Source organism: Nipponia nippon, unplaced genomic scaffold, assembly GCF_047370975.1.
Source record: "Nipponia nippon isolate SJK-2023a ecotype South Korea unplaced genomic scaffold, ASM4737097v1 scaffold_12, whole genome shotgun sequence".
Taxonomy (NCBI): domain Eukaryota; kingdom Metazoa; phylum Chordata; class Aves; order Pelecaniformes; family Threskiornithidae; genus Nipponia; species Nipponia nippon.
Window position 1 is genome coordinate 3,700,393 of NW_028262313.1, and position 12,804 is coordinate 3,713,196.

General features: G+C 42.5%; 1 protein-coding gene across 1 annotated transcript in view; it reads left to right on the plus strand.

Annotated features, from left to right (window-relative positions):
• TRPC5 (transient receptor potential cation channel subfamily C member 5) overlaps positions 1–12,804 on the plus strand; it is a 107,166-nt gene that overhangs the window by 68,753 nt on the left and 25,609 nt on the right. The window contains exons 6-7 of the mRNA XM_087748533.1: positions 3,638–3,960; positions 8,452–8,647. Coding sequence (XP_087604659.1) covers positions 3,638–3,960; positions 8,452–8,647 — 519 coding nt within the window. The remainder of the gene's footprint in view (positions 1–3,637; positions 3,961–8,451; positions 8,648–12,804) is intronic.

Sequence of the window (12,804 nt, forward strand, 5' to 3'; positions counted from 1 at the left end):
AAAACAAGAATAGGGTTATGTGAAAACATCTACAGCCAAGATTTATAATCTGTAGTCCTACAGATCTGTAGATGACTAATCAGAAGTTTGTGAAAAGTCTACTGAGAAATGCAAGCCTGGCTGTAGGAGGCTTCCATCTGATATAAAGGAGTCAACTTATTCTCTTCAATTTACAGTTTTAAATTATAGGCAAGGAAATGACAAAGAAGCATGCTGGAGCTTTAACGCCATGTAGATTCTTCACTGTCATGTTCCATTTATGACGAGAAAGCACATCAGAGCTCATCTTCAAAAGCACCTTCCACGTTTATAAACTTCTGATGCTCCAAGGTAGCGTATGCACATGTTCTGAAGCCAGAGGATGGCCTGAAGCACTTTCCTTCTGTCTTTTTCAAAGACACAGACAAGACACAAATGGCCTCCTGCAAACTTCCTTATGCAATGGCTCTCTTTGGCTTCAGTTGGAGCTGCGTGCTTGGCCTGATTCTTTTCTTGGTATGAATCAGCAGTAACTTCACTACAGTTACTGTAATTACACAGGTGTAAATCAAGTACCTGGAGTCTGCTCCTTGGCCACTTAGGCGCTTTCTAGTTTTGCTGTGCTCCTGTGTTGGTTTTGCCCTGGTAGAAGGGTACTACTTCTTTTAGCCCAGCTCCTAACAACCAGGACAAGCACTTCCCCAAAGCAACCTTGTTTAGTCCCGCCCAAGCACGTGTGCAGGCAGAGAGGATAAGAGGAGAAAATTTCACAAAGCTCATTGACTCCAAAATGGCAAGGCTTTTATAAAAAACTCTTTAGCAAGCAGTCCTGCTATGGGGCCTTTTTAAAATCCAGAAGGCTGCATAGTGGTGAGTTAGTTTTTCAAAGGGAAAAGCTTTAAGAGCCCTGAAGAGGCAGCTCTGTAACAGCATCAAAGCAGGAACAGATTATGTCTTTTTTCTCCCAACATTCAGAACCGGTGAGGAAATTACAGACCTGAAAGGTTGGTCTTTAAACTGTGAGCAATACAAAAAAATGCTGGAAATCATAAGATTCACAAACAAATCTTAAAATGTTAACAATCTCATTCTTTCTCTTTCTCACACACAAATTACTAGAAGAGCTGTGCATCCACAGATTATTATACAGTCACATACTGAGATTTAAACTCACAGCCAAACCACACGTACGAAGGAAGTACAGCTTTGTTTATATACTCTGTAAGAACTGCAGAAACTTGCAGGCTAACTACAAAGAGCTGTAGAGCACACAAAAGAATGCTTACAGGAATATATCTGTTTGAGTACAGATCAGACCCACTTGGATTTAGACCTGGCTGATCTAAGGTCTGGTCCTGACGAGGACCAATGCCAGACAATTCTGAGAGGTGATAAAATCTCCTATAGGAGTAGTTCTGAAACAGCATGCTCACAGAAGTTCCCGTCTGACCGATGTCACTTAGAGGTTGCAGTATGCTCTGACACATGAGGATTTATAATGTTGATAATGCCTTCAAAACCTTTTGCAACACGACTTTGTTATTTATAGAACAGCCCCGAGCTGGAAAAGGCTGGTATATATGCCAATATACCATATTCTAACACTTCTTAGAACTTCAAAGGATTACATGGACATTTAGCTTTCTGCCAAATATCAGAAAAATAAATTGCATACTGACACTAATGTTTTCCATCCTTGTTTTTACGCGGAGACTTTTTTTTCTTGATTTGACTGGTTCCAAGACCTGGCCCTAATATTGTCCAATACCAATGAAATCTTCAGGCTAATTATAGGGTAAAAATACTTTCTTAATCAGTTTTCATTTGCTGCATTGAATTATCATGTAATGAGGAAGGGTAAATGTGACTGCCTGGCGTAACTTACTTGTACTGTTCTGCATACATCTCTGCTGTATTTCATCTTCATCTTCTGATGCCTACCCCAAACAACTCCAGCCTTCCCAGATACCCAGCTTCATTAGATACCCCCGAAATCTTCTGTTTCTCTATTACCTATGATGCTAGGCTGCTCTGAAGAGACGACTCTTTTCCAAGCAAGGATATACCATCAGTTTATAAAGGGCCAAAAGATGACCCTAAGAAGTTGCTTTAAAAATAGATGTGAGATGAAGACGACCTTTTCACATACCTTTACCTGCAGTCCATGCTAAACCCTAGCAGGGAGCCCCTGGGCTGCTGTGTCCAGCCAGCACGCAGAAGAGAACTGCGAACAGCTCTGCAAATCTGCTCTCTAGGCAGGGGAGGCTTTCCGATCACAACCATCCACCCCCGCTGCTGGATACTGGCAAAAAGTTAACGTGTCTGCCTGTTTGTAAACATTTTAAGACCCATCTTCAAATCAAGTTAACAGACTCATGTAATAAAGAACAGTTTGGAAATGTCAGAAGCAATCAGAGGTCATGCTGAAAGGCCTTCGTATCATGTCTCAGCTCCTTCATACAGAGGAATAGTTTGAAATATCAACTTGCTTTTAGCTGTGTCCTTGAAAAAAACTGTCAGCTCGTGTATGGAACCTTCAGATTTAAATAGAAATTCCCTGCAAACTCATCTGTCAGTATGATATTGATACCATTTCCTTTTAAAAAGTACAAAATTATTTTAGGAGTTCTAAACACGCTGGCTACACTATTAGCTATATTATTCTAAGTACATTTTTGCCTTTTTAGACATGTTAAATGAGCAGAGACAAATGTTAAAAGGACAATTATTCCTCGATGTTAAAATGTCTTTGACTCCATTCTGTTGTGCCAGCGTAGTTAAGCCAGAGTGGTTACATTTATACAACCAGCTCTTTTGTGTTACCTATTTGTACCTGGCTGCACTTTGCTCAGAAAACGCTTCTGCTTACATTATGAACCAAGTTAATGTTATAATTGATGCACTCAAATATATCCAGTGTTTCAGCTGTAATTATGACCTCTGCTTTAGCACCTCTCCTAAAATTGCCATGACAAATTAACTAATAAGAAAATTAACATGAAGAAAGCATTTCGGTTCTGGGCTGTTGGCACTTATTTTTGAGATTACTAGGAAAGGAAAGCATCCATTTCTTACGCTCAGTAGTTCATTGCTTTCCTTCTTCCCTCCCTTCTCCTTCCCTCGCATTCTTTCTGGAAGGTGCAGTGTTTTGAATATGCAGTCACATTTAGGAGGAAAAAGAAAAAAAGGTAATTTGACATTTCTGACCTGAACCTGCTGAAGGGCAGTCTGAACCCCTCTAAATGTTGAAAGAGAAGGAGATTGTGTATGGACACATGGATCTGAAGAACCCGCAAAGAGTGAACTCAAAATCCAAAAGGCCTGTTTTCTAAATTTAGGCTAAGAACAGCCAACATACCAGAAGCCTCTAAAGAAAAGCTGGTCCCACAGCTATCCCTATCAGGGGGTCATAATCTGGTAGGGAGTGTTCATAAGAAGGCATCATTAAACCTAAGTCTCTGCCCTGATCAAGTCAGCTTCAATCCTGAATCCCAAATGTTAGTCTGACAGTAGCTGAGGCTTAGGAGTTTAGAAGTACTAAACTCCTTGTGTCACCAGTACCTGGTTAGTATTTACATGTGAAGCAGGTGTGACTTTTTGAGTTATCTCAGAGTAATTACAACATAATTCACTTTTATACCCTTGTTATTTCTTTCAGTATAACGGTTCTCGTCCAAGGGAGGAATGGGAAATGTGGCACCCGACTCTCATTGCAGAAGCCCTCTTTGCAATATCCAACATTTTAAGTTCCTTGCGTCTCATATCCCTGTTTACAGCAAATTCACACCTGGGACCCTTGCAGATTTCTCTGGGACGCATGCTGCTAGACATCCTTAAATTCCTTTTTATCTACTGTCTGGTGCTTCTGGCTTTTGCCAATGGACTGAACCAGCTTTATTTTTATTATGAGACCAGTGCCTCGGAGGAACCCAACAACTGCAAGGGGATCCGATGTGAGAAACAGAACAATGCCTTCTCCACGTAAGATGTCCTTTCCTTTCTGTTTTTAAAGTTGACTTCCACTGTCCCCTGTGCTACCTGCCTTTGCCTGTTGTCTGTCATTGCACTGAAAGTGCCTTTATTTATTCATTTGCAAATATCAGGTGAGCTGGTTGACTGTGCAGGAAAGGTGTGAGTTAACTGGGGCAGATATTCTGCTGAGCTTTGCTGTCAGAAAGACTCTTACTTGGGTCTGGAAGTGGGAGACAATCATTTTAGTTCTGGACCAAAGAGTCTCCCTACATGATCCCACAACTTAAATTTTATTATGGCTACGTACCATTTCAGTATATTTGAGAAAGCAAGTATCCTTTTGCCGTAATAATTATTTTGTCTGATTCCGGAGGAAAGGAGGGGAAGCTAAACAAAATGTAGAAAACAAGGGATAAACCTATGAAAAAAAGGTATTAATAAATAATGTGATACAGCAACAACAATCTCACCTAGGCCATTTTTATGCATACGTGGTGTTGCAGGCTTCGATTTCCTTGCAGTGGGGTGAGACTAAAATCACAGCAAAATCCTTTTTGCTGGAAATGCTGGTACTTTACTGAGATGTTGGCATGGAAATTGCTGTCATGACAGCTGGCAGGGTTGAAAGAGAGAGCACATGCTGAAAAATAACATGAATTGTCTTTCTGATGTATTTGTTTTAATTACTAATAGTGGAAATAATTATAATAATCAGCCCCCACCCAATTGTTCTTGCTGCTTGCACAGTACTTAAAACACAATGGGAAGAGAAATAAATAAAGCACGGTCTAGAAAAAGGCCTACGCCCTGCAAACAAGCAAAACAAAACTGTTGTCCACCACTTTATGCTAAATTGAATAAAACTTGTCATAATGCCCAATAATTCTCCACCCTTCCTCAGCTGAAGGTTTGAGATTAAGAAAGGGTTTGTGACATATTTGCACCGTTACCAAAGGCAGATGATGGCTGAGGCCACATGACTAGGTTGGAAGAGGAAAGGCTCCAACAGTGTCCTGCGGGCTCCCTCCTTAAAAGAAGTGGGGTAGAGTCATGCCTTCCAAGAGCATCACGACCTGGTAGACCAGACGAGCTGCCATTTTCCACTGCAGAGCAGGAACATCGTAGGCTTGATTAATTTTCTCATTAAACCCATCTATATCTGGAGGAAGTGAATGGAACTGCATTGTGCTAATGAAAAACAGAATTAAAGACTTCAGTCTTTTTTCTGTTTTAATTGCTTCGCATGCCCCAGAAACGTGTTGTGCTGCCCTTGCAAAGGAATTAAATAACAAATACTATTCCTTGATCTACGTCCATATCGATGCAGCAGCCAGAGGGAGAAATGTTCAGCAAGCACGATATTTGTTCAGTGGCAACTTCCAGCTCACGAAGGGTCAAAACCACAAAGTTCAGGACTAGAGCCTGCCTCTCCCTGGAGGTACGGTGAACAGCTGTATTCAGTTCTACATTCTGGTTTGGACCTGTCTCCATTGCAAACCAGTTATTTTACAGATTTCACTGTCAGCAGGTTGGTGGAGAAAACAACAGCAGAATTTGACTAACGAAAAAGAGCGTTGGGTCAGCAGGAAAAAAAAAAAAGATCCTCAAGTCTGTAAGAAGGTGTAATACCTTGGGAACTAGAAATGAGAAAGCGTGCAGATCAGCTTAAATACAGACCACAATTTCTCCCACCCTAACATTCAGTTTAAACCCCCTGCCACGGAGAAGGTAGCACAGAAAGGAAATTGAGGGGGCTCAGCCTTTATGGCAGAGGTTTGTTTAAAACAAAATCGCAGTGGGAGGGGATCCATTAGGACTGAGGTCTCCTGGCAGGGGACAGAATGCTCTGCAGTTACTTTTTGTTTGAGACTTGCTTAAGGAATTTATTTAACATGTTCTTAAAAGTTTAAATAGTCGTTATTAACACCCCCAGTACAAGCTGACATTGGCTCTTGAGCAGATGCACAGCATGGGTGACTGGCTAAGAACGAGCAACCTGCAAAACGGAAAATTATATTGTTGGGCTGGGGAGAGCAAGCATGGCTGGAGAGAATTCAAGTCAGAGCTGGTGTTACCTCAAGTTTGCTCATAGTTCATCCCTAATAAAATAATAAATGTAAAAAGCTTTCAATCAGTACCCTTTCATTCCTACCAGCATTTCTAGGCAATCACACAATAAGATCTAATTTTGTAAGGGAAGAAAAAGCAGGATGCCACTTGTGTTTGTACAGCTTGTTTAAAATGTGACACCTATTTACTGGTGCATTATTTCCCATTACTCCCAAAGGATGGGTTTAATATTTTCTTGGTGAGGAAATTTTCTGCATCGCAAACACAGATCATGGAAAAGTAATATTCCTTTGTGACAGCAATGAGGTGAAGTCATGAATAATTTAAGGTTTTATGCTTTGGCCTCACCATCCCTTAGAAAGCAGAGTGTCTGCTGCTTAGGCAGACAATTTGAAAATATGTTTATCGCTGTGGTTCTGGCAACTGAAGGAGGGAGAAGAGAGAGGGGAAGAGGAGGAAGGGGTGGAGAAGTCACCCCTTACTGCCCGCTGTGTCCTTCTCACTGGAGGGTCATGCTGATCGTTGGGGCCATTTCTCCAGGGCCTGCAGGAGGTCAGGAGGGTTCCCGTGGCAGAGCGGGACACTTGCTCTCTCTACACTGCCATGGAGAGTGGTGGAGCTTTGAGATTTCTCCTGTTTGCTTAAGATCCAAAATACACTTGCCAGGAGGGGCTAGTCACTCAATCACAATTTCCAAAATTCTTTTTTTAAAGCTGCTTCTCCGAAGTATTGTGAGCCCCACCTGAAACACTGCGGAAAGAGATTTTGGTTCTGGCCTGTCATTGAACACTGAGGAAAGAGGAACTAAGCCTTACTTCCATGCAAAGTTGCAGAAACCAGTTGCTGTCTTTTTGAAGGGGGACTGCATGTCCACATGTAAATATATTGGCCGTAGTCTGGGCCCAACTGGTTAATACTGTGAATTCAGAGCATGCACTGATCACTTCTAAGACTGATTCCAGTTTCATGACAAGAACCTCCATCTCCCCTGAGCCTACAGCCTAATCAGTACTTTTACTGCTAATAGTTAAAATAAGTTAAAAGATAGCTAGCACTCCACCATTTTTAGTAGAGAAATGCTTAGCATTCTTTGGTTAATCCTTATTTTACCACCTTACTTATTTAATAAATCTAACAAACAGCCTGGGTTTTGGGAGAAAGGATTTTTGCTTTAAAGAGTGTTTATAATTTTGGCCAGTGAAAAACATAAGATGTCCACAAAATATAAAGAAACTAAATCCCCATATAAAGCATGGGGGTACATGTGGAACAGATGCCTGGAGAAGCCGGGAGAACAGATTCCTGGTACGTCAAGTAAAGTATCCGACTTATTTGTATTGATTTTTCTGGTAGGAGCGTTTGAAAATATGTACTGACCTCAGGCCAAAATGGAAACTCTGAAACAGGCATATAAATGTCATTTTTTGATGATATAAATGCCATATTTTGGAAAGCCAAAACAAAGATGCCCAAATAGAGCAATTATTTAGATTGCTGATTATGTATTTGACGTGATTGCAAAAGGTCACTTGTCTTTGGCTGAAGCAAATAGAGACCTGAGGTGATCTCATCAGCTGTAAAGCACAGTGAGGTCAGGTCTAGTTCATCTATGGAAGGAAGACTTCAAAGGAAGAAAACCTCTCCAGCTGAATTAATGTGATGACTCTCTTTCCTCTGAGTCATTACTGATCAGTTGTTGCAGCGTGCTACTGAGGGCACTGCACCGTGGCGGGTGGGAGCTACTGCACAAACAAGCCATAGCGACTGGCATTTTTGGCCACGTGCATTGCTGACAGGCGGGGTCTTGGTACGCTGGCCTGGTGCACTTGCAGACAAAGGACTTGCAAGCTCTCAGCCTGTATTAGAGCAAAAGGTGCAAACCAACGTGATTTCTCGCATCTCCTACCTCGTGGTGCGTCGTCGTTGTGTACTGTTTAACTACTACGGTCATGTTGTACTTGGGGACCGGTTCCCTGAACGTTTCATCTGCAGACACATTAATGATGCAGGCACTGACTAAACATGAGAGTTCATATCTATAGATAACAGCAGTATCACAGCATGGCAATTTTAATTAGAGTGAATATATTGTGGCTGTTCTTTGCATGTGTGTAGAGTGGGAAAGGGAACCTTGGGTTCCTTCAGGGCAGTTAGGCTCGTTGCATCTCACAAGGATGTGGACAGGACTCTGGGACAGGTAGCAAATGTTGTTGATGTGACACAACTCTCACGTGCACTGGGCAATGGGTCGCTGTGGCAGGAGTGCAGGCTGCCTCCCGGGGAGAGTAAACGACTGTACTGAGCAGCCGCTCTGTGGTGTCCCAGGCTCCCGAAGTCTATGGGTTCCCCACCTGAACGCTGCCTGAACCAGGCATTGTTTTCCATTCCCCGGAGTCAGGTAGCCAAGTAAAAATCTGGTTTTATTTGCAGACTTTTCGAGACCCTCCAGTCACTCTTCTGGTCTGTGTTCGGTCTGCTGAATCTCTACGTCACCAACGTGAAAGCCAGACATGAGTTCACAGAATTTGTTGGGGCCACTATGTTTGGGACCTACAATGTCATCTCCCTCGTTGTGCTGCTGAACATGCTCATAGCCATGATGAACAACTCCTACCAGCTCATTGCCGTAAGTTACCTCATTTTCTCTCTTTTTGCTTTTATTTTTCTCCATGTGCCTCATCTGTTTGGCTTAGAGCAAGTGTGTATCTTCTGGGATGCTGGAGACTGCTGCCCCCAGTTTTTGACAGCAGATAGTTGGGATTTCTACTCACTAGCCTGAATCATGCTTGCGGAGGAGGTTTTGCTCTGTTTGTAATGCTTCTTAGCTGGAAAAGGCTTATCAGCTGTAATCTGCCCTTGTCTTCTCCTGTAGAGTAACCTCACTGATCACCTTGTCATTAGCAGCTGATTTACTCTGTAGCAGAGAGGGTATATAAAGGGAAGCCTTCCCACTGCTTCCTGATGGTGGGTTTTAACTTGAGGGGTGGGTGTCGTGTATTTTTTTTTTCCTCTCTCGTATTACTATTTTCTCATTTGAAACCGTGTGTCAGGAGCCCAGCCCTGTAATTTCTTATTCCACAGTCTTCCCACTGAAATTAGATCATTTCCAACTCTTAACACCTGCCAGTCTCCTGGCAGCTGACTCTGCAGACCCATAATCTCCGATTCCTGAGTAACCTCAGTGCAGGCTGGATCTGAGCTGAGGCAGCTCAGGGCTGCCAGTTGGCTGTACAGCCAGTTTCAAACTTAACTTTATCTTCATTTGACTGTTCAAAACTAGTCTCTCTACTGTAATCTCATTCTGTGTACCTAAAAGCCAATCTGTACATTGATGATTAAATTTGTCAACAGATTGAAAACTAAAGCAGCATGGCTCTGCGTTTTAAGGCTCTTCAGGTAAACTGCACAGAAACAGTATGGAAGGAAGCTAAATCTTGTGTGCACAATACTTCAGGTAAACCAGTGGTCACGAACTTTCCAGTTCTGATGCCTAACATGATAGGTTTAGAGATAGTGAGGTGACGAAGCGTTACATCATCTGTGAACAGAAACAGGAGTTAGGAAAGTCATTTGTGTCCTCAGCTGGTCACTCAGAAGTACTGGCAGAGTAGAGACTTCCTTCTCTGCTTTGGATGACTCCTGGATTTACTCTAGTGGATAGAGGATAAAACAGAGGAAAAAAAGAGCCAGCACCAGCTCTCCTACTATTTCCATTCCCAACTTCCTGGACAGATCTCTGGGGAAATGTATGGATGAGCCCCTTTCCTGGCTAAGGCACACAGAGGAGGGTATTGAGTTGTCTGCTTGAACAGGTTCCACAACCGCTCTTGATCATCTGCTGATTAAAATGGCTGCTAAATTTAGTTATCTAGTCAAACTGAGCACAGACCCAGTCACATCGGTGACACTTTTCGACATCTGATCTTTATCACGTTAAAAAGTATGAGAAAAACTGGACCATTGACCTTCCAAATGAGCAGAAAAGCAGCTTATCACAAAAGGCATCGCTGCTGTATCAGTCTGTTTCAATGCTTTAAGTGCTTTCTCTTTGTTCAGTGCTACTCCTCACATTCCAGGGAGACTGGAATGAGGGGCAGAAAACAAAGATACTCTCCTTGGCCATTTTCTCCCTTCCTTTATTGTCATCAACTAGGCTTGTCACTGACACAAAGCCCAAACCTAAGATTGGCATAAGAATAGCAGTATTTGCTATTCACTGGAATACAAACCACTCATCGTTCTTTTCCCTGAATAATTTGAGTGATGCAATGACACATTACAAACAATCCCACATGACTTAAGAGACCCATCATAACAATTAACTGAAGTGAATCGTCCAGAGGACTGTTGTATTCATGTTTTTTCATATGGAGCAGTTGGGAACAGTGAAGTGCTCCATCAGAGAGTACGCTTGTGAGAGACCGGAGGGTAAAGGACTGAACTCACCAGATAACCTAGGCATAACACCCAATTCAGCGTGCAGCATGAGCCCCCTACTCAGAATGACAGTGAAAATGCTACAGGATACTTCTGTGTCACTTAAGCTGTCATATTGCAATTGCTGCTGAGAGCAGTGACATTTCTTGGGAAGGCAAGAGGCAGCCACTTCCAGCCTCTTCTCGTGCAGTGCGTGGAGCTTGTTTGTTGAAGCTAATATTTCTGCATGCTCACAGCATTCTCTCAGGGACAAGTTTTCTTCATGTGTCTTCTAAGGGCAAACATCAATTAATCTCTTCCCTGAAGAAAACAACTCATTAATAAACGTTGAGCTTTACAACTGTGGGTCATTTTTTAACCTCCTATAATCAGGTCTACCCATTTCTGAATCACAGCAGACTGGTTGCCAGACTGGGCATTTCTTCCTCCTGGTATTTATATTACATTGAATGCAGATGGAACAATGGCATTCCAGGGAGGAGGAGGAGAAAGGACCAAGAAGCCCTCGGAGTGGGGTGGGGGTCTTCTTCTCAAATACATCAGTAGGAAATCTTGTGCCATGTGCAGGACTCTGCAGAGAAATAAAATGAGCTAGGCATCAGGGATGAAAGTGCATCTCTGCTTGTTGATTTCCCTGCAGTGGAGCGGTCAGGACATGTTAATTAATTCCACTTGTTAATGAGCCAGTGGCACTGCTGCAATGCAAACAGTTTTTCTCCCCTCCTTTCTTCCACGGACAAATATGTTCATGCATTTGTAGCAGTTATTCTTCAGGTTAGCTTTTCTCCATTGTCTCATATAGACGTGAATTTCTGCTGTGAAGTTAGAGAAAGGAGAATCTAAACTGCTCTTTCTTCGCTCTTCCGTGTGACTCCCCAGTATGGGGGTTAGGGCTTGGTAGTTAATTAAGCACTGTAGGCACACAGCATGAAACCACAGGGTGTCTGTGGAAGACAGAGCAAGGCAAGCAAAGAGTAAAACCTCCACGCAGCTTTGGGTGATTCCTGACTCACAGAAGGAAGAATTTTTCTGCCATAATTTTGTTGGTTTTTTACTAAGCTATTTCAGACTTCAATAAATACATTTTTCTAAGGGCACCCTGAAGCAGTTTCAATATTGATTTTTTTTGTACAGCCCATTTTTCTCTTTTGCCAAACCGCTGTCAAGAGCTGGTTACAGGAGACACTATGTTTCACTGACAAAGCAAACAAAATCCAAACGCACACCAAAATTTCCATACGCTTTGCGCTGTTTCAATATGTGAAGATCAGAGTGTTCTATGCAAGCAGCACAGAATGCAACTGGATGTTATGCACTGCCAGGTCTCTCATCTCAATACCGTCCCAGACGTGACAGAAATACCATCACCTGATGAATAGAAGAGGAATATGTCACGATGACAAGAGGAAGGACAGTGGAACTTATCTGAGAGTAGCCAGGTGGCTCTATCATTTGTACATGGCAGAAAGTAACAGAGTGGGTAATGAGGACACTTTACGTGATAGGCTATTTCTCGTAGGATTGCCACTTGGCTGCATCTGAAGTTATACAATCCTTCTGCCAGTTTGTAATTTTTTCAAATCGATGTGAAAGTGGGTGTTACTGGGGGTCCTAGGGTGCAGGTGCATTTTGGCCTTTCTGGTGCCCTAGGGTGCAGGTACATTTTGCAGGGAATTAACAATCTATGCATATTTTCTGAAAGCATGTTCCTTATGGACACATCCGTGATATTCTGGGAAGTCATGCAGGAATTAGTCACTGGAACTGTACCAGCAGTTCTGACTCTGCAGCTGCAGGAGCAATGGGAAGCAAGATCGATGGAAAAATGGCAACTAAGACCCATCTGCAGGAGGAAAACCATAGGGCTGTGAACTCGTAATCGGAGTTCCAGGTGAGTTAGAGCGATAAGTGGCATGCAACAGCACTGCGGCACTAGGCATCCCACTGACATACTAAGGAGAGATGTAAGCACTTGCAGCTTTTAGATGTTTTAGGAAAGTACAACGATGCTTAATACCTCAGGGATAGCATCACACCAAAGTAGGTCTGAGAAAAATTACCTCTAACTACTGTGCATGAAAGCGAAGGTGTTACAGCTTCAAGTGTGTAATACATGGTGTATGTCTCATGTTGGAATAATGACTTCACTCTAGCAGTATGTACTAAGTTACAAAATCGGTTTGTATATTGTATTTTGTATCCTCCTGTTGGTTTGTATGTCTATTATTTCAAGCTAGTTCATCTCAGACAGCTGTTACTGCAAAAGACAGCTGCAAATTTGATTTTTTTAAGTGCATCTCTGCAAGTAGAGAGTAGGACCAAACTGAAACATAGCTGCCGGTGTTC